The following is a 21,816-nucleotide window of genomic DNA, read 5'->3' on the forward strand; positions in this document are numbered from 1 at the left end:
TTGGGTGGGATTCCATGCAAGCGAATAAATTCCCAAAGGATTTAAGCAATCTCATCCATTAGCAATGTCCTTCAGAGACTGAATGACTTACAGGGGCTGGTCCTTGAATGAGAAAAAGATAAAAAATCCTAATGTAATAATTGGTTATTAATATAATAGAAAAGTGATCACTTCTCTCCAATGTTTCTCCCCCGTTTGACCATTTCTTTTCCTTATCCTGAATGCATTAATGTTGTTCATACGGAAACTTTTTCATTTCAAGTATTCAAGATTTTCTGTTTTATCTTTATGATTACCTCTATTTCCTGTTGGGCTAAGAATACCACTCCTTCCCAGCCAGGTGAGAAATGAGGAGATCTCTGAGATGAGCTTTCTCCTTAAAAGGAGGTTTGGAGTTAATAACCTCACCCACTTGCTGTTAAAAGATGACTCGAATACTTTCTGTTCCATGTGAGTTGGGAATCCTTTAGAGATCTGCTACCCTTGAAAAAAAGGAGCACCTTCCTTTAGTGAGAACCCACATTGTGAATGCTATGTAGTGAAGAAGGGCAAATCTAGAGACCTAAGAGAGAAGGAGAGATTTAGAAGTTCTTGGGAATCTCAGAAAAAGTAAAAGAGCAACAAGTTCTTCAATTGTTCTGAAGTAAAATAATAAAGGAAGTGAAGGATGAGACCATAAATCAGCTGTTTTAGGAAAAAAATCACAATGATGAAAAGTGAAACGGAAATTTTGTCTACTGGATCGAAAATTGTCCCTAAACATCAGAATCTCTGATAAAGCAAATCATGTGCTTATGATAGAAATAGAAGAAAACTAGGTGGAAGACCATAAAATTCCAAGTGCATTGGCCAGATACACGTTGTGCATGTAGCAGGTTGGAAATATGGATGACCCCTCAAAAGTATCAGGGTATTTTCAGATCTGGTCAGCTCCTGTATATGGACCATCAGTCGGCTTGTTAACTCATTCTCTTTGCTCTTGTTCTCTTAAGTTTCTAGATTTCTAGGAATATGTTTAGATCATTTATTTCTCATAAAGAAAATGGCAAGTTTTCCTCACAAATTAACTCAAACGAAACCCAAGGTAATTAATACTGCTTTTTTAATCAATGAAGGAACCCTCCTTTCTCCACTCTAGTTTCTTTTATTTCTATGTAATGAAATATAACAAAGGAATATATGCCATAGACAAATGAAAGCAATCATAAAGCAAAGGCATAAGTTGTTTTGGCTATGACACATCCTCCCCAGAGTGACCTCAAGCCCTCAGTGTAATAGTAGATAACCCTTCTTCACCTGGCTGGAAACCATGTCATACCACTCAGCACAGTTCAGATTGTGATGAATATCCCTTTAGAGTCCTCTTCATGTGTTCATCCAGATAAGATTTTATTTCAGCCATTCAGTTCAGTTTATTTCAGCCATTTGTTCTCTTGATCATATAAAACTTCCCCCACCCCAATATCCTTTCCAGCTTCTCCCAAACTTCACAGAATTTTCTTTAGAACACATCACTTATATCAGTTCTGACAAGGAAGAAATTTCCTACCACCTTCTCTCTTTCTCCCCCACAGATCCACCTATCTCACACATAGAACACATACTGTCTCCCTGATTCCACAGGGAGACACATTCCATAACAAGACATTTCTCAGATTTATTCCAACTGATCGTAGAAGTGAGTGCCTTTTTCCAAGTTCCAAGTGCTTACTGACTGTGTGTGGTTTCAAGAGTTGACTCTGACACTCATAAAGGGCATGACCTTTGGGCAAATCTCTTCTCTGGGCTTAGGTTTCCTCCTGTAAATTGATGGGAGTTGGACTATTTAATTGTCAAGTGTCTTTCAAATTCTACCTCCTATGGCTGTTGATGGTTTAGGAGACAGTGACATTCAAGGACATGGCTGTGGACTTCACTCAGGAGGAGTGGGGCCTCTTGGACCATCCTCAGCAAGAGTTGTATAGGGAGGTGATGCTGGAGAATGCCTGGAACCTGCTCTCCCTGGGTAAGGACACGTCCCTTGGTAACTCTTGAGTCTTCATTTCTGAGGGTGCAGGGATTGGAAGATTTATCAATGAACAGAAAGGGAAAAGTGCTGGTCTCCTCTGTCCAAGACATGGTCCTCCTGCTGTCTGGTTTTCCTATAAAGACCTTTGCATTGTGTGATGGGAACCTGAGGGTTCCCTTTGTTGCTCCTAAAGCTCTCTCTTACCAATTCTAGGCAGCTTCAGGTCAAAGATCCAATCAGTGTGGAAGAATCTCAGATGTGGAACTAATCTTGGAGGTCATTTAGTCTAACCCCTCCCTGGATGTGAATTTTGTCTGTCAGACCTCTGCAAACTGCTCAGGCAGCTTTTGCTTGGGACCCGTTCCTCTCAGGGATGGGCTTAGCATTGGAATATTCTTCTTTTTAACAAGCATCACTTTGTAGCTCTCAGCTCCTAGCTGTGGCCAGGGTAGCAGGTTTGTCCTTAATTGTCCTCCCTTTTGGCCTCAGATTCCAGCACAGATGATGGGAAAGGAAGGGAAAGGAAGAAGCATTTCTATGCCCCTGGTGTTTGTCAGGGGCTCTGCCAAGTGCTTTCTTGACAATATTATGTCACTTTCTTCTCACCAAGTTAGGTGACATTAGCCCCATTTCACAGTTGAGGAAACTGAAGCAAACAGCAGTTGAAGGTCTTGTCTGGGAGCACATAGCTGGTAATCATCTGAGGCCAGATTTGAACTCAGGCAATCCTGACTCCAGGCCCTGGGCTCACTCCACAAAGCTACCAGCTGCCTCTGATTTCTGGATAATGGAAACCATGCAAAGAGTCCATCCTTCTATGAAGAAGGTGCACCAAGACCAAATGTCCTAATTTCAAAGTGGCTCCATTCTCTTCTCTCCCACCTCTCCGCAAAATAAATGCTACAGAAACTCTCCTTCAGGAGTCCTGGGAACCATCCTGGAGTCCTTGCTTTCCTGCCCCTGGTGTCGCTGGGAATAACAGACTGGCCAAGAATCAGGATTTGGACCAATGAGGGTGTGTTGAGTTTGCCAGCAAAGAGACCAAAGATGCAAACTCTCTCTGAATGAACAGTATGCAAGATTTCCATCGGTTTCAGGGAATGAGGAGCAGGGTAGAAGGACAAGGCAAAAGATGATTTGTCAAGGTCATTGTTTCTGGGCTTGAGGCTAATCTAGACCAATAACCCTTTTTCCTCCAGTTTTGGGCTCAGGAGTTTCTGCCAGAATGGAGCAAGACAGGAGGGGGCTGGTTGGGGGTTGGGAAGTGGAGCAGAGGTTGTGACCAGAATGGAGCTCTAAATGGAGCAGCTTTAGATCTGTACCCCTTTCCCTAAAGAGAACTAAATTGTGTGTTTCTCTGAAAGCACATCCCTAACTGGCTCCCCATGTCCAGGGCTTCCAGTTCCCAGAGAACACGTGATCTCTTCTTTTCAGCAAAGGGAAGCACCATGGATGCTGGAGCAAGAAGGCCTGAGGAGCTGTTCTCCAGGTGAGTGAGGTGAAGGCAGGTATAGGAGAGCTGGGATTACAAGAGGCTGCTGCGTGTTGTGGGGAAGGAAGCGCTGGATTTGGGGGCACAAAGAACTGCCTTGGAATTCTTTTTCAGATATTTCTCAGCAGTGGCTTCCTGGTCTGGTCACTGATGAACCCTGAGCTTCATTTTCCCCATCTGTAAAGTGAGGGAGCTGGACTCCATGGCTTTCAGCTCCCTTCCAGGGCTCAATCCATGATCCTACAAGAAGTCAATGTTTGGAATTTGGGCACATGGAATTCTTCTGAAAGTGCAAAAAATTGGTTAGGCTTTCCAATATAATCTCATTCTTAGACCTTCAAGTCAACAAAGTGCCTACTATGTGCCAGGCCCTGAGGTAAGCACCAGGGACATAATGAGCTGCAAGGGACATCCCCTGCTCCCAGGGAGCTCACAGTCTGCTGGGGCAGACAACACATCAACAACTATGTAGAAACATGCTATTGTAAGAAATGATTATTTTTCTTGTATTTAATAACTAATCATTGTATTAGGATCCAGGATTTTCCCCTTTTCTACTTCCTCATCCAGAAATCAGTGGGAAAGTGTGGGAAATCTCTTCAGACAGTAAAAGAACTTCTAAGTTTACACTAATGGGTGCATTCCAGCTCACTGTTGGCTCAGACAGATCTGGGAAGTGTTGATTCTCCCTTTTGTCAGACAGGTGCTATGGAAATTTCTAAGTGTCTTTGGCCAAGGTCTGGGTGACGGAAGTTGTGTACCCCAAGACCCTCATTGTAATATATCCCGCCCTCTCATTGTAATATTCATTAATTGTTAACCAATCAGCGTTGATTGCCATTCCGAGGAACACCCACTCTTTTAAGGGCATATAAACTGTGAGCCCAGTGCCATGAGGGATCTTTGGTCTAAGAGAGACAGCTTTTTATTAATAAATGTGCTGGCCTTCTTAAATAAAATTATATTTAAATAGAGCTAAATAAAATATTTAATCATAAAATGATTAAATTACCTAGATACTATGTCTCTTGAACCTTTCTAAATGCCATGTTATAGACAGTATAAATTGGAGCTAATGAAAAGAGGAAAGGCCCTAAAGTTAAGGAGGACTGGGAAAGGCTTATTGTGGAAGGTGGGCTCTGGCTGGGGCTTCAGGGAAGCCAGGGCAAGCATTCTAGGCAGGGGGACTGACAAGGAAAAGCCATGGAGTCAGGAGGTGGAGTGTCCTGTTCATGAAACAGAAAGAAGGCCCCCACCACTGCATTATTGCATATATGGGGGCAGGGGGGACAATACAGTGAAAGAAGACTGGCAGAGTAGGTGAGGAGAAGGTGATGACGTGCTTTAGCTGCCCCAGGGAGGATTTTATATTGGATTCTTTTGCTAGGGAGCCACTGGAGGTTGTTGAGTAAGTGGTGACATGGTCAGGTGAGAACTTTAGGAAGATGAACTTGACAACTGGGGGGAGGACTGACTGGACTGGGGGGAGACTTGAGACAGCTGGACCAACCAGCAGGCTCTGACACTATCTCAGTGAGGTGATTGGGGCCTGAACCAAGAAAGTGACAGCATTGGGAGAGAAGGTAGTATGTGTGAGAGATGTCACCAAAGTGGAATCACCAGGACTTTGCAACAGATTGAGCCTGGGAGTCAGGAGTGTGGATGTGTGAGGCTCAGTGAGGAGTGCATGGCACCTTCTACGTGAGACTGGATTATTGGGACAATGCCTCAGACCGCGTTAGGAAAGTAGGAAGATGGGAGCATTGGGAGAAAGAGAATGAGGTTAGTTTGGGATATGGTAGAAGGAGAACCAGGGGAGAGCAGTGTCACCAAAACCCAGAAAGGAGAGGATGGAGAAAAGGAGAGAGTGACAGTGTCAAAGCCTGCAGAAAAGTCAAGAAGGATGAGGATTAAGAAATGGTCATCGAATTTAACAATTTCAAGATTATTGGTACTTTTGGAGAAGAAAGTTTCAGCTGAACAATGAAGCTGGAAGTCAAACTGCAGAGTTTCAAAGAAAGCAAAGGAAAGGATGGAGACAGCAGTTGTAAATGGCCATCTCTAGCTGTTCAGCCCTGGAAAGGAGGAAAGGTATTGGACACTATCTCATGGAGATGCATGGATCAAGTGAAGGTGTTTTGAGGATTGGAGAGAAATGGTTTTATTTGTGGCAATAGGAAAGGAGTCATCAGTGTGGGAGAGAGCAAAATTAGTGAATGATGGGGACACCAGAGGACAGAATAGAACAATGTAGATGATGGGGTGGAATGGAATCATTTGCACAGGTAAAGGGGTCTGCTTTAGCAAGCAGAAGGATGATCTTTTCCTCTGGGACTGGGACCAAAAAGGGAAGGAAGGCATCTCATTCTTGTGAGATGAGGAGGATAAGATAGCTCTTGAAAAATATATAGTTCTTTTCAGTGAAATAAGAGACCAAGGTGAGAGTCCTCAGGTGAGAAGGTGTGCATGGGGGAGGGAGGTGCAAGCAAGTCATAAGGGAGAGTTGAAGAGGAATGAGAAGATTTGGAAAAGTTGCTATGGTGAGTGGCATGGGGAGTCAGTGAGGGAGATGGCAAAGAAGTCTCTGTGAGCTTCAGTGTTGGGTCTGGTCAGCTTCCATCAGGGTTAGAACCTGACAAAGGTGACAACGTAGAGGTGATTAGGTGCAAGAGACAGAAACCTGGCTGAGAATATGCATTCCACCAGTAGGAGAGAGACCAAAATGCAGGGACTGAGGTTGAGGCTGGGGCCTGGGATCAGCCCTGGGCCCAGGCAGTCAATAAGCATTGAGGAAGCACCTTTCTGTAAACCCCTGCTAAGCCCCGAGGCTACAAAGGAAGGCAAAAGACAATCCCTGCTGTCCCAGAGCTCAGAAGGGAGTTTACAAACACAGAGATGGTTTGAGAAGCAGCAGCAGATCCTAAACCTCACTCTTAGCTGACTGTTTGGAATGGAAACATATGTCCTTCAAAGGGAAATGAGAGACTACAAAAAGTGAGGATTGTCACAGTTTAAGGAGAGCACAATTGGAGAGGAAATAGCCAACATCAAAATAATCATGATAAAAACCACAGCGCATTTCCGTAGCACCTACTATGTGCCACACCCTTTACAAATAGGATCTTATCTGACCCTCATAAGAACCCTACCAGTTAGGTGCTCTTACTAGGCCCATTTTACAGAAGGAGAAACCTAGGCAAACAGAGGTGGGATTGGAGCTCGGATCTTCCTGACTCGAGGCCCAGTGTTCTAGCCACCGTGCCATCAGCCGTATTCTGATTTTTAAACAGAATTCTGTGAAAATGCTCACATACATATGAGGTGGGAAGTGGGAGGACAACTGGCCAGCTCTCTTGCTAAGGGATGAAAATTTATTTTTGTTTTTAGTTCCCTAACCAGTCAACAAAATGAATTGTTAATTATCACATAAAAGATTTATTTTTCTATTGGCTCACGGTAAGTGGTGTAATAAACGATAAATGCACTTGGTCAATTGCATGTATTGCTTTTTTAAAAACAATGTTTATGTATAAAACCACCTTTGCAAGGATAATATTTCCTCAATATAACTTTTTTTCTGCCAGTAGCAAATGGGCTACACTCTCACTGAAACTCTGCTGAATGACTAACCCGTATCATTGACCAATTCCTTTGAATATCTTCCAAATAGAAGAACAGTAACATAAGTGGAAGGTGAGTTCAAATCAGAAAACACCCTTGGCATTGCAATGAGTGGCAATTTAAGGTCTGTTTCTATAGAACAGTTGTGGGGGTCCATGATGCTTTGGCCTCTACTGTGAATGCCTGGCAACGATGGTTTTCAAAGATCCTACCATGTCTGCTACAAGAGTAACAGCTCGATCTGATGATTATAGGTTGAGTGAGATGTGATTACAAGGTAATCCAGGAATGGGCACAGTAACAGCCAGCCAGCCATGGTCTGTGCATGCCTGTGACCATGTGCACATGAATGGCCAACCTTCCTGAAAGCTTGGAAACAATTTGGTGTCAAGTTGAGAAACTGAAAGAATATGTTGCACTTAGTCAGAGGCAGTCAGTTTGATGTCATCACAGCATGATCCCCAAAGCATTATGGGCCTGATCATGATAGTTCAGAATCACTGCAGAAAGAAACGTGTTATGGTGGAAACATGCACATGATTGTTGTCCCAGAGGAAGAATATCTTTGTAACCAAACTGAACAATTCTTTACTGCTTAAGGTCCTGTGAACAAATTTTTAGCTCCAGTCCCTTGGACCATCGTCTCAAAGCTCCAAAGGGTTTGGGAAGGACTAAATGGGAAGGGCTAGGAAAGGACTAATAGTGAAGCATGCCCTCTGTCTCCTTACAAAAGGATGGTGGACTCATGTTCTTGTATGAGACACATTTTCAGACACAGGAAGATGCCATGCATTTTTATTAAAAACTTGTGTTTATTATAAGGATTTTATTTTTATTTTAGTGAGCAGGGCCATTTAAATATAAATTGTTTAAAAAGAAATAAGTAATATCTGTCCCAAAAAAGTAATGGGCCCAAACAAAACCTCTTATGCCTCAGGTAAGTACAAAAAACAGTGCTACCATTCATCATGTGATCTCGGTGCAGCAGAAAAAATAAGATTGAAACTGATGGCCAGGGAAATTACATTATGTTTACAGATATCACAGACCATGAAATAATATGAAATTTAGTCCCTGAATGGCATAATGTGTATGAAGAAAGGATTGAAAGTGCAGACAAGGAAAGGGAAAGTGAAAGTGAAATGGAGAGACTGTGGACAGAGCATGCCCAGTCACAGGGTTTGAGTTCTAGTCTCAGCTTCTGGGATTTGGGTCCAGTCACTCTGAGTCATTCTGAGCCCATGGCCTGACTTGTGAATGTAATGAGAATACCTGCTCTGCCTGAGTCAGAGGTTTGTTGTAAGAATCCAATGTGATTGTGTGTGAAGTTGGGATGTGAGCTAATGGCATTTTCAAATGATTGATTCTGTCCAGTTAAGTTTGAGGACTTTTTTCTTTGTCCAGGAAGAGAGAATGTAAATCAGTTTACTTTCTGCCCATGGAGGGAAGGGGGATATAATTATGTATGTGTGTATATGTGTCTGTGTATATATGTTTATTGTCTGTTTCTTTCAGAAGGAGAGATCAGACTCGAAATGAGAGAGACTCCTCCATAACTAAGCTTTTCTGTGGAAGAAACTCACAAGCAAAGATTCAGGAATGATGGTCCCTGTGACTTCACTTAGAGAGAAATCTTTGCTGTATATCAGAGAATCCACATTGGGAGAAGCCTTATGAATGTAATCAGTGTAGAAAAACTTTCTGAAAGAGCTCCCATCTTGCTTTACATGAGCAAATCCACAATGGAGAGAAACCTTTTAAGTGTAATCAATGTGGAAAAGCTTTCAGGTGCAGCTACAGTCTTGCTCTACATCAGAGAATCCACACTGGAATGAAACTTTATAAATGTTATCATTGCAGAAAGACATTCGTGCAGAGCTCCCATCTTGCTTTACGTAAGAGAATCCACACTGGAGAAAAACCTTATGAATGTAATCAATGTCGAAAAACTTTCAGATGTAGGAAGCGTATTACTGGACATCAGAGGATAAACACGGGAAACCTTATGAATATAATAAATGTGAAAAAGGTTTTCACAGAAGACCAGTCTTACTACACATAAGAGAATCTACACTGCAGAGAAACCTTATGAGTGTAATCAATGTGGAAAAGCTTTCAATGTAGGAAAAATATAGCTTGACATCAGAGAATCCACACTGGAGAGAAACCTTATGAATGTGATCAGTGTGGTAAAGCCTTCAAGCTAAAGTCAGTCCTTACTTCTCATCAGAGAATTCATACTACATAGAAATCTTATAACTGACATGTATGAGGAAAGGCATTCAAATGGAGTACAGAGCTTCTTAGACAGCAGAAAATTCACTCTGGGTACAATTTGTATATAGATTCAAAGTGGGAGAAGTGGGCAGCCCTTTAGCCAGAGATCATCTATTACATCAAAGGATTCACACTGGAAAGAAGCCTTATGAATGTGCTCAGTGGGACTATACCTTTCTCTGGAAGGTGGAGGTCACTGGCGAAGGGCTCAGTTTTGTTTCTGACTGTAACAGAATAATGAAATAAGGGAACAGAATTCATGCTGACTCACCAGCTGCAAAACAGGAAAACAAGGCAGTAGAGTTGTTCATAAAATGCAGGATCACATGAAAGGAGCCATTTTCAGCACAAGGGGCAAACGTGTCAATATTATGTCAACTGGGGGACAATGTTTGGTAAAGGGAAGACATCAAAAGTGTTCATTCAAAGGTATAAAAATTGGGGCAATTTAGGGGAAATTGCAGGCCCTCTCCATGTATGTATTCAGCCTACATTCAGGCTGCTGCACGTGACAACCAAGAAACTTCTCATTAACTCCTCATTTTTGCGATCTAACAATCATGGCTGTGAGGAAGGGATTCCCCTGATGGACTTGAGGCAGAGCAGACCCATCATATGAAAAAGCAGCTGCGATTAAAGAGGTAAGAGGCCCTGTGATTTCTATATAAAAGGTCGACCACATTTGCTCCAGCTACTGAACAATGACAACAAACTAATTAAAGCTGAAATTTGTGATTTGAGTAAGGAGGGTGAAGCAAACATGCCAGAGACTTTTCACTATGCTTCTGCCATTTGGGGGACCTGCATGTTGTCAGTCCTTCCAAAGTGGTGGGGTCCATTGGGAAGTCTGTTCCCTGCCCTCCTGATCGAGTTCTGCACGTCCATGATGCAAATTTTGGTCTCTTGGATAACGTATGGTCAACTTTCAGTAGACTGCTATTGGACTTTGTCACTGTTAGGATACTGGGAGATTCTTTAGGTTTAAAGGGACTGAACTGCTGTCTTGCTGTGGCTCCCCCTTGATCGTGGTATACTGCCCATGTCACTCCACTGTACATTTATGTGCAGGGCTGAAGGTTAGAATTTCACCTTGCTCATGGGTTGAGAGCCAAAGAGTTAGAGTTTTTAGAACCTGTTCCTTGCTCAGTGTATAGCTTAAGCACTCTCTTGCTTATGACTCTTCCTCTCCACCCTGGAACTGTGACCAGGAACTAGGGAATAGGTGACAGAACTATGAGCTGGCTCCCATTTCTGACATCCTGTCTAAATTTGCTCAATTATATGATGATAAATTTAACATTTTAAGTGAAATGGAAGAATACTTACAAAAATATAAACAGCCCAGATTAACAGAAGAGGAATAAATAAACCTATTTTAGAAAAAGAAATTGAACAGGCCATTAACAAGCTTTGCAAGAAAAAAGCATCAGGACCAGCTGGATTTAGTAGTGAATTTTGCCAAAGTAATTGGATCAGCCACAGTCGGACACACTTGACTCTAGAGTCATAACTTGACTCTAATGCAGTGATGTCACTTTGGTGCTCTTCTAGAATGAAGGACAACAACCATAATATACCCTGTATATGCTTCTCGTGGTTCTACTCATTTCTCTCTGCATCAGTTCATACAAGAAGGGGTACGAACTAGGTAAGAAAAACCCAAAGAAATTGAAGGCAGTGGTCCAGCACTGGATAAAGTCAAGAACACAACCAGGCCGATGAAGTATTCCCCTTTTCAACAAGCACTGCAGAAAAAACTGGAAAAAATTTTGGGATGTCAGATTTAGACTCCCAGCTTCCACCTCTTACTATGTTGCACTAAAAATGGAGACTGTACCTGACCATAAAAGTCACTGATTAAAAGACTTAAGAAGGAAGATGCAGGAGGAGAAGGAAAAAGAACCCCCAGCTTGGCACCTCTACACCTTCTAAAAGCAGATGGAGAACATGGCCCAACCTGAATCCTGGGTGGGAAATCCAAGAGACCACACAGAGAAGCATTGTTCCAGATCAGGTCAGTGTAGGGAGACAGAGAGAGGGTTCTGTGGAAACTGGGGAATAGTCCCAGCCAGGAAAGGCTTTGCTGAGCATTCCAGCTCAGGGAGAGGCTGTTCTTCAGGCCAAGAAGGGGTCCTGAATCCAGCATAAAGGAGTTAGAAACAAGTGTGCCTGGATGCTCTATGTCTTATTGCCCAACTTGGAGTTGGACATTTAGGGCAGACTGAGGGGATCTCCTCCTAGAAGTGGCAGATCCAGGGTGAGGGGCAGGTGCTGGGCCCTAGGCTGGGTCTTAAGCAGGGAACACATTCAGCAGTTTGTGGTTCCAATCCCAGGAACAGAGTGGGGTCTCAGGTCCAGCTTCCAGTCCAGTGTGAAGCCTACAAGGAAGGAGTCTTAGATGTCTTAGAAAGTTCTGACACTTTCTACCAGCATAGCTTTCCAGTTGGCTTATAGTGACTGAATCCATCAGTAGTCTCCACATGGGGCCAGCCCACAGATGTATTGCTCAGACTCAAACATAGTTCAGGAATTTGCAGATCTATGATGGGGGGGCGTGGGGATAGGGAATCAGACAATTTTGGGAGCACTGAAAACTTACAGGTCTCTGAAGCGAGCTTTCCCTGAGATCCTGAAATAAGCTATAACTCACTACCTCAAAAAAGCAGCCACAAGATTACCCTGGACATTCCCTTCAGAATGTGGAGAGAGCCTGGCCCTGAGATCAGGTCCATGGTGAGGAAGAAGACTGAAAGAACAGGCAAACGATAAAGGATCTCACCACAAATTTTACCTTGAGGACAGGGATGCTCAAGACACAAACCCAGAAGAGAATGACTTCAAAACATCAACACACAAAGCCTCAAAGAAAAGCACAGTGTGGGCATAATTCAAGTAGGATTTCTGGAACAGACCCCGTAAGAGTTAAAAGAGTAAAAAAAAGTTAGAGACAATGTTTTTCACTGAGGAGGAACTGGAATTTAAATGACAGCTGTGGAAGAAAGAATCAGAAGTGGAATAAAGGGCTTGTCAAAACTGAATTTTAACGAAAGGGTAAGCTGATCTCTGAGCAAGATAACATTGATTAGCAGGGGAATACTACCTGTCAATAAATGGGTCAATGGCTTGCCTCCATTTATGCCAGGGGTCTTGAGCAAAAGAACAGCTCCCCTTACATGGGTTTTGGGGAGCACAGAACAAAGAACAGAATAGGGTAGATGACATCGTGGGATTAAGGGCAACATACCCAGTTATGCAGCTGAGGCCAGGGAACAACCTGATTGGTTGGCCGTTTGGTAACGGGGGCTAGCAACGCCTCCCTTCTCTTGTGAGACTAAAATGTCCTCATTGTCTGAGTCCAGGTGCAAGACAGTGGCCCAGACTGCTGGACAGCAAAGCAGATGCCATTGAAGGACAGCCTGGTGGTGTAAAGATGTCAGGCCCAAACTCCCTGGCTTTCTCACCCATTTTCCAAGGTTAGCAAAATTCCTTGAGCAGGAGAGTTGGATTTTTCAACTTAATCAATTACAGACCAGCTGAATTCTGAACCAAGTTCAGAGACAAAGGGCCATGACTTAGACAATTACAGGAAAAAAGTAGTTTCAGAACAAAATCAATTAATTGTAAATAGGATCCATAAGAAAATGATACAGGATGAATCTTAATCTTCTCAGGCTTGCCCCAAGAGGTGTAGAACCTCGTCCAAGCAACAATCGTATGGAAAATCAGAATGGACCAAACCTTATGCGATGACTCTAAGAGGCAATGAGCAAGGTCAAAATGAAATCAAAAGGCTGAAAAACAGAAGAAAATGTAAAGAAGACTTATTGACCTGGAAATCACATTAAGGAGAGAGAATTTAAGAATCATTGGCCTTCATTAAAACCACGGCCATAAATCTTAATTCAAGGAAACATAAAAACCCTCCTGGATATCTTTAGAACTAGAGGTCAAAATGGAAATAAAAAGAAATCACTGGTCATCTCTGGAAAGAAACCCCAGAATAAAAACTCACAGGATCATCATAGCCAAAATCCAGAGCTTAAGGTCAAAGAAAAAATACTGCAAGCATCCAGAAAGACTTGAAACAACGAGGAGCCACAGACAGGATGATGTGCTATTTACCAGTCACAACTAGAAAAGGGCAGAGAGCTTAGAACATTCCAGGAAACAAAGGCTGCTGAGGAGGGGTAAGGTGAGGGACAATGATCTCACATATTCCAGATGTAAGCAGAAGTCTGTACAACAGAGGAGGATCTGGTGGGGGAAGAGTCTGGCAACAGAATATCAGTCTCATTTGAAATGGTCAAAGGAGGGACTCCAGAGGGCAAATGATCAAAGATGCTCCCCACTTCCTGATGGAGACAGAAGATTCAGAGCACAGAACTTTATACATATATACACACATCTTGGGGGGGGGGGGGCATGAACAATGCTGGAATGCTGCTCTTGAGTAGACAAGTTTATAAGAGAGATTTTGTTTTCCTTCCTCTCTCAATTTAAGAAGGCTGAGCAGGGTAAGTGGAGGTTTTGCTGAGTGAAAAAAAATTTATTTGAAAAAATCAGAAGAAAATACATCCATATACCTTCCACAACTATGTTAAGGAGCATTCTTAATCCAAGATATGCAGACTTTTTAAAAAAATAGATAGCCCTCACTACATAAAATGTGAAAGGCTTCACTAAAATAAATGAAGATCAAATACGAGGAGAAATTGTTGAGTAGTAAATATATCAAATGATACATGAAATGTGACCAAAACAAGTCGTTTATATCCAAATAGAGAGAGAACTGACACCAACGTAAACCAAGAGCCTTTGCCCACAGATGAGAGCTGAAAGAATATGGAAGTTTCTAAAGTCCTGATGACTATAAATGACCACATGAAAGCAGGTCTCCAAGCAACAATAAGGAGAGAAAGTCATGTGAAATAATCTTGCTATCTCTTGTGAAGGGTTAAATTTTGTCCACGACAATCACAGAGTGCTGAAATAAGAGGAAACAATTCTTCTGACCCACAAGTTAGCCAAACAGAAAAAGAAGGCTGTAGGGTTGCTGATAAACTGCACAAAAGGAGACATCTGGATGTTCTTGAAAACAGAATGAGGCTCAGGACTAGAGTTAATATTCTAGCAACTAGGGAGCAATGTCTGGTAAAGAGAAGAAACCGGAGTTGGTTGTTCAGGCGTATGTAAGTTGTTGGTATTCTGTTTCCTAATCTGTAAAGATGATCTCCAAGATCTTTTCCAGGGATAACTTTATGCTCTCCATTGAAATTTCCTAGTTGGGGTGATGAGGCAAGAAAGAGGGAAAATCCTACCAAATGTGCCCAGGTTCATTGTTTCTGAAAAAAAAGTTACTAGGATTCCACACCTTCATATGTCAGGCAGTTCAGAACCAACCTTAGGCTGAAATGGTTCTCCTCCTCATTTTAATAAATGAGCTCTTTCCTTTTATTGTTATGGAGTTGTTTCAGTCATACAACAGTGAGGTCAGCACCACAGCTCCGCAGACCTTCAGTTTGGTGATCGGTCTAATACCTCTTCTCTCCCACACTTTCCTTCGGAGCCTCCCAAACACTGAGCTAGCTCTGGCAATGAGTGAGTCAACTTCATTACCATAGTACCACCACCAATGAAATTGGACTGGTTTGTCATTTTCTTTTCCAGCTCATTTTTCTGATGAGGAAACTGAGGCAAACAGGATTAAGTGACTTGCACAGGGTCACACATCTAGTACATGTCTGAGGCCTAGACTGGAATTCGGGTCTTCCTGACTCCAGGCCCTGAGCTGTAACCACTGGGAGGACCTAGCTGCCCCTTTTATGGAGACAAAGTCTTTTCCTCCAATTCCAAATTCCATTTACTGGACTCTGATTTCCTCTTTATTCCTGGGTCCCTTGCTTGCTTATCTACAAGGCCTGGGAAGGTTACAAGATTTGCCTGAGTCACAGCTGGGATAGAGGTCATTAAAATGAAGGTGGTAACACACAAATAAGTGTGCAGATTTCTTCAGTCCTCAGATGCCTTCAATTTGCGGTGAAGACATTTTCTTCCCAATCTCTAAGCAGAGGAAAGGGTCACACTGAGGAGGGCGGGAGGGGAGGGTTGACTCTAACCCTAACCCTTCTTTTTCTCTGGTTTAAGCTGGGAGCACAAGAGCCATGTTCCCGGAGTGATGATGGGAGGGAGGGGACTGGGGCTCCATGGAATTAGAGGCTGCTCTGTGTTGTTGTTGGGTTTGTCCTTGGTTCTTGAAGAGGACCAGGAGGTCAGGGAAATGATGCCACAACTTGCAGTTGACTTTGATTTGAGTGAGGGAGGACTGTGCAGGGTCAGCAGCCTCACTTTCTCCTCCAGAGCCATCTGGGTCCAGTGACCAGATACTCACCAGGATGACTGGAGATGGCCCAAAGAGCCAAGGCCTGGAAAGCCGGGGATTTCCTCCGAGTCAGTTTCTGTTTTGGTCTCCTAACCTGTGCGGGCTCGTTCTGCCCAGTCACCAATGACGCTTTCTGGCTTCCGTTTGCTATTGGCCGGCAGCGCCTCTGGGAAGCCAACCAGAAGCGAGGATTCGTCCCTTTATAAACCTAGCACAGCCGGTCTCAGTGACCCTGTTCTTCTCTGCCAGGGACGGACCATGGGCAGTTTTGTGCGCTCTCTCCTCCTGTTGGGGACCGTGGCCGTGCCTGAGACCTGGGCGGGTAAGTGGGGCCGAGGACAGGACACAGCATCCAGGGGTGGACGTGGGGTGGGATGGGGTTTCCTACAGAAAGCTCGGACCCCAGCCCGGGGTGGGTTTCCCCTCGTCTTAGGTGCGGTCAGGGCGGTGCTGAAGGGAAGGAGCCGGGAATGTGTGTGTGTGACTGGGGACAGCAGCCTGCCCCGCCCCCCTTAGCTGGGCTTGGCGGGGGGGGGGGGGGGTCTTGGTGTCCATCCTTTACTTTTGGGGGCGGAGCGGTGAGTGGAACGTAGGTGGGTGTGAGGACACGGCGCCTTGAGGCAGAGGTGCCGGGAGGGAGGAGCGGGGCGGACCCTACTGGGGGCGATAAGGGGGGGCAGAGCTGTCCCGGACCCCGCACCCCCCGCATCCGAGGGCGAGGACAGAACCCGGAGCCGCTTCGTTAAAGAGCTTCACGGAGGATCGTGGGGGAGGCTGGGAGAGGCTGGGGGCAGGTGCGGACCCAAGGTGGGGGGCTGAGGGTGAGGAGTGTGAGGGACCCGGGACCGGACCAGAGGAGGGGGCGGGGAGAGGGGGGCCAAGGTCCAGGCGAAGGGGCACCGGGATCTGCCTGGTTGGTCAGTGACGGAGGTTTGCTGATCTCAAAGCGCTATAGACCCGAGAATTACCCAGGCAAGGGCTTGGTGCCAGCAGCGTGGGGTGGGGGTGGGGAGTGGGGAGTGGGGTAGGGTGCGGGGAGGGGGGGGCGAGGTGGGGGAGGAGGGCAAGGCATCTTGGGACAGCGGGGTTGGGAGTCTGGGGTCAAGGGTCACACCGCGGGTGTGGCGGGGGTCAAGGGTCACGCAGAGGGCGGGGCGGGGTCAGAGGTTAAGGGTCCCCGGGCTGGGCCGCAGACGCGGCCCCTGTCCTGACCCAGCCCGGTCCCCACGCCCCAGGCTCTCACTCCCTGAGGTATTTCTTCACCGCCGTGTCCGGGCCCGAGCTCCGGGAGCCGCGGTTCCTCACCGTGGGCTACGTGGACGATCAGCAGTTCGTGCGCTTCGACAGTGAGGGCGAGAGTGCGAGGATGGAGCCGCGGGCGAAGTGGATCGAGCGGGTGGGGGAGGAGGACCCGGAATACTGGGAGCGGAACACGCAGATCTCCCGGGCGGACACACAGGTTTTCCGAGGGAACCTGGAGACAGCGCTCGGCTACTTCAACCAGAGCGCGGGCGGTGCGTGCCGGGCCGGGGCGGGGGGAGGGGAGGGGAGGGGCCGAGCCGGCCCACGGTCACCCGCGGCTCCCGGGGACACGGGGGGGGGGCACCTCGGGGTCACCCCGGGCGGGGGGCACGGGGTCAGCCAGTGTCCGGCCGCGCTGACCGGGCCGGGGGGGGGCAGGGGTCCACACTCTCCAGAGAATGTACGGCTGCGAGCTGACCCCCGAGCTGGCCTTCAAGCGCGGGTTTTACCAATTCGCCTACGACGGGCGGGACTACATCTCCCTGGACACGGACACCTCCACGTGGGCGGCCACGGCGCCCCAGGCTGTGAACACCAAGCGCAAGTGGGAGGCGGACAGGAGCATCGCGGAGAGATGGAAAGCCTATCTGGAGGACGAGTGCGTGCTGTGGGTGAAGAAGTACCTGGAGATGGGGAAGGAGACGCTGGGGAGGACAGGTACAGCCGGCCCGGCCCACTGTGCGCGGCACTCAAGGCCCACCGCCCGCCCTTCTCTGGCACCTCTGCAGCCTCAGCCCCGGGCCCCCCACCCCCAGGGACCCCTTGTACCCCAGGGCCTGGATTGTGGGCTGTTCCCCCTGCTCCCACCCGTCCTTGTGTCCCTGGAGGGGAGCCTGGAAATGCCTCTGACCTTTCCCTGCAGCCCTGCCTAAGTGCTTTGGCATTCAAGGCCCTCAGCCCTGCTCTTCTCCACCTCCCCTGCAGCCTCAGCCCCAGGCTCCCCACCCCGCAGTGGCCCTTGTACCCCAGGGCCAGGATTGTGGGGTGTTCCCTGTGCCCCCACATGTCCTTGTGCCTCCTGAGGGGAGGGGAGAAGGGAGAGCCTGGAAATGCCTCTGACCTTTGCCTCTAGACTCACTGCAGTGTGCGTGGCATTCAAGGCCCCTGGTCCACCTCTTCTCTTCCTCCTCTGCAGCCTCAGCCCTGGGCTCCCCACCCCCAGGGCCCACATTGTGGGCTGTTCCCCCTGCCCCCACTCATCTTTGGGTCCCCTGCAGGGGAGCCTGGGCAAGCCTCTTTGCCTCCAGACCTGCCCGAGTGTGCTTGGCACTCAAGACCCCCAGACAGTTCTTCTCTGCCTTCTCTGCAGCCTCAGCCCCAGTCTTCCCACCCCCAGGGACCCCTTATACCAGAGGGCCGGGATTGCGGGCTGTCCCCCCTGCCCCACCTGTCCTTGTGTCCCTGGAGGGAAGTTTGGACATGCCTCTGACCTTTGCCTACAGCCCTGCATGAGTGTGCTTGGCATTCAAGGTCCTCAGCCCTGCCCTTCTCCACCGCTTCTGCAGCCTCAGCCCCAGGCTCCCCACCCCCAGGGGCCCCTTGTACCCCAGGGCCCAGATTTCAGGCTGTCCCCCACCCCCACCTGTCCTTGTGCCCCCGGAAGGGAGGTGAGAAGGGGAACCTGGAAATGCTTCTGACCTTTGCCTCCAGACCCACCCTCTGCCCGAGTGACTCACCACACTGACCCCAATGGGGACGTGACCCTGCGGTGCCGGGCTCAGGACTTCTACCCTGGGGACATCTCCCTGATGTGGCTGAGGGATGGGGAGGAACAGCTCCAGGACACGGAGTTCATTGAGACCAGGCCTGCAGGAGACGGGACCTTCCAGAAGTGGGCGGCTGTGCAGATGACCCCGGGCCAGGAAGGCAAATACACCTGCCGAGTTCAGCACGAGGGGCTGCCTGAGCCCCTCTCCCTGAAGTGGGGTAAGGACAGTGAGGAGGGGCTGGGGAAAGGCCATCCCCCCACACCCCACAGGCCCAGAGGGAGGGGGAGTAACTGGGGGAAGGTGGGAGAGAGGTTAGCGAGTCTCAGGTCAGAGAGGGATCAGGGCCTCTCCCTTCCCTTTTCCATTTCAGAGCCACAGTCCCCATCCACCTTGCTCATTGTGGGGGTCATCGCTGCTGTCCTCTGCATCATCATTGCAGTCATTGCTGGAGTTGTGATCTGGAGGAAGAAGAATTCAGGTGGGCAGGACTGAGAGGGGTCCTCAGGGAGCAGGCACCATGGAGATCCTGGCTTCCCCTGACCCGGCAGCTTGTCTTTCTGCCCCCAAGTCCTCCCTTTCCCATCTAAGGGCCGTCACATGGGCCCTAAGACTCAAGGTGAACAAATCCCTAACGAGAAACCATTTCTCTGGAGGATGCCTGGCAGGGGTGTAACAGGCTGGCTGAGTGGGGAATCTGCTTCAGACTCAGATCAGAGATGAATATGGGGATCTCTGCCAGAGGGCCTGGGTGTCTCCCCAGCTGGGGGCTGTAGACCAACCTTGGGAACCCGAAGTGCCCAATGGTGGACTGCAGTGGGCAATGGGGGGCACAGCCCCAGTCATTTGTTGTGTCTCCAGGACAAACCAGTGACCTTCTGAGACCTCAGTGCGGTCTCCTCTCTTGGATTCCTCAGTGAAATTTGTTTTTCTTTTCCAGGTGAAAAAGGAGGGAACTATGTTCAGGCTGCAGGTAAGTGAGGGGTAGCCACGGAGGGTATAAGGAAGGGGCCAGGCCGTGGTGTCTCTGGGACCCGAGCAGTGAGAAGGCAGAGGAGAGGCTTAGCCCAGCCCAGCAGCCTTGCCTTGGTGTCCCCTTCCTTTCTCGTACCCTGGTTTTGGGATGTATGTTCCTGACTGGGTTGTTTCCCTCCTTTGTCTCCAGCCAATGACAGCGCACAGGGATCAGATGTCTCTCTCACAGCCAGAGGTGAGACTCTGGGGCTTGGAAGGAGAGAGGGGCTGGAGTAAAGGGGGCCAAGCCAAGAGGGGAGGGTATGTGGGAGTTGGGCTAGGGATTGGCTGGGTGGTGAGGCAGGCCCTTCAGAATAATGGGTGCCTGCAGGATCCCTCTGAATCTGTCTTTCCTTTTTCAGCTTGAGAGAATTGCCTGGTATGGACCTGAGAGAGAAAACCAGTCTCCAGGCCCTGTGTTGTTCCTGTTGACCCCTGGCTTCTCTCCCCACCTCTGGCCCCTGGGATCATCCCTGGACTCCACTGGCCCAAGCCCAGGGCAGCATCATCGGGGCCCTCACCCTGTTCTCTAAGGCTTCCCTCCCCCCCCCATCCTTCCTTTCTGCCTGTCTATCTCACTCTGCAGGGAGACCACCAGCAGTAAGGTCCAGAGGGCTTTGGGAATGAGCCCTCCCCCAATCTGATGTGGCCCTGACCTCTGGGATCTCTGTCTGACTGAAAAAAATGCCTAATAAATGATTGTTCTTGAATCTTCAGCTTTTCTCCACAATCTCAGCTGAGCTTCACATTTGGGTGGGGGATCGTGGGGGCCAGGATGACAAGAAGATGTTCTGGCCTCATGAAGGGGAAAATAGATGAAAGTTTGGAGATGCCTAAGAAGGCTTTTATTGGCTCTGCTGATTCTGGGAGTGCAGGTGGGGGCTGGGCCAAAGGGGAAGGAGCCTGGGGGAGGGACAGCCTACTGCATATGGTGAGGGGGCAGACCTTTGTCTCTGATCTGTACTGCTCAGGGGCACTTGGGGGCAAAATCTGTTGGGATCTGTTCCAGGGCTTCAGACAGAGCCCAGGCTGCCTACTCCTCCTGGGACTGGAGCCATGCCCAAACAGGCTGCTGGGTGGCAAGCCCATGGGCCGGCCCTCAGTACCGACTTTCAGAGAGTTCCAATTCTCTTTTGTTGTCATTCCCCTCCCTCCTTGTGTGTGTGTCCCTGCTTTTCTTTCACTGCTGGAGCCTCCCTCTGGGCTTCTGTGGCCTCTGCTCAGGCCTCAGTCCAGGGCCTTGGGTTCCTTCTCTGTTGGTGACGGCCACTGTACTGAGTGACCGCCTTGTCCCCTCTTTAGACTGCCCCAGGGTGGGGTCTTTTCTTCCCCTCAGAAGAAGGGAAGGATTTCCTTTCGGAGCTAAGGGGGGAGGGAATATCTAGTTTGTCAATAGAGAGAAGCACCTGCCCGTTCTCTACCTCCCTGGAGTCCGACCCTATACGAGGTTAGAGCTGGTTGCTCTCTCTCCACCTGTGACTTCCCTCCTCCCCAATTTTCTTTTTGCTTTTGGAGTGGTCCACACTGTTGGGGACATCTGCTTTTCCCTCCTTTCTGCTCTGGAATTTCTTTCCAGAACAGAGGAATGTTTTAATTATCTATATCTCTCTCCCATCTTATAATCACCATCTCAGCTTAGCACCGAACAGTTTTTTCCCATCATCCAAGGCCAAGTTTTGGTCTCTAATTATTCTAAAATGTGGGGGAGTTTCCCATTGCAATTATTAATTGATGTAAGGAGGGCAGGCTCCCGGTGGTGGAAGCAGGCAGAGACTGAGGCCCTACTGTCTCCTGGCTGATAGGTGATAATTTAGAGAAAATATTTGCTAGAAATAGGTCGGGTCAGAGCCTGGGGTCATGTTGGGACACTTGTTGGTCATAGCACATAGATTTGAGGCCTCTCTCTGAGCCTCTGTTCATGTCCCAAGAAAGACCGGGAATTGTGTAATAATAAATAGGTGGATGGGGTGTAGGCTGTCTATACCATGTATACCATGGCTGGACACGATTCGGGGAC

At 47.8% G+C, this 21,816-nt stretch overlaps 1 protein-coding gene across 1 annotated transcript; it reads left to right on the forward strand.

Moving 5' to 3' along the window:
- The first annotated feature begins 15,991 nt into the window (after positions 1-15,991).
- On the forward strand, positions 15,992-20,515 carry LOC118856589 (class I histocompatibility antigen, Gogo-OKO alpha chain-like). Its single transcript, XM_036766970.1, has 8 exons — positions 15,992-16,099; positions 17,013-17,291; positions 17,458-17,736; positions 18,730-19,005; positions 19,159-19,266; positions 19,726-19,758; positions 19,951-19,995; positions 20,162-20,515. The coding sequence occupies exons 1-8, from the start codon at positions 16,036-16,038 to the stop codon at positions 20,164-20,166; spliced, it is 1,089 nt and encodes a 362-aa protein (XP_036622865.1). The 5' UTR covers positions 15,992-16,035; the 3' UTR covers positions 20,167-20,515.
- The last annotated feature ends 1,301 nt before the right edge of the window (positions 20,516-21,816 follow it).

The sequence above is a fragment of the Trichosurus vulpecula genome, chromosome 7, assembly GCF_011100635.1.
Source record: "Trichosurus vulpecula isolate mTriVul1 chromosome 7, mTriVul1.pri, whole genome shotgun sequence".
NCBI lineage: Eukaryota > Metazoa > Chordata > Mammalia > Diprotodontia > Phalangeridae > Trichosurus > Trichosurus vulpecula.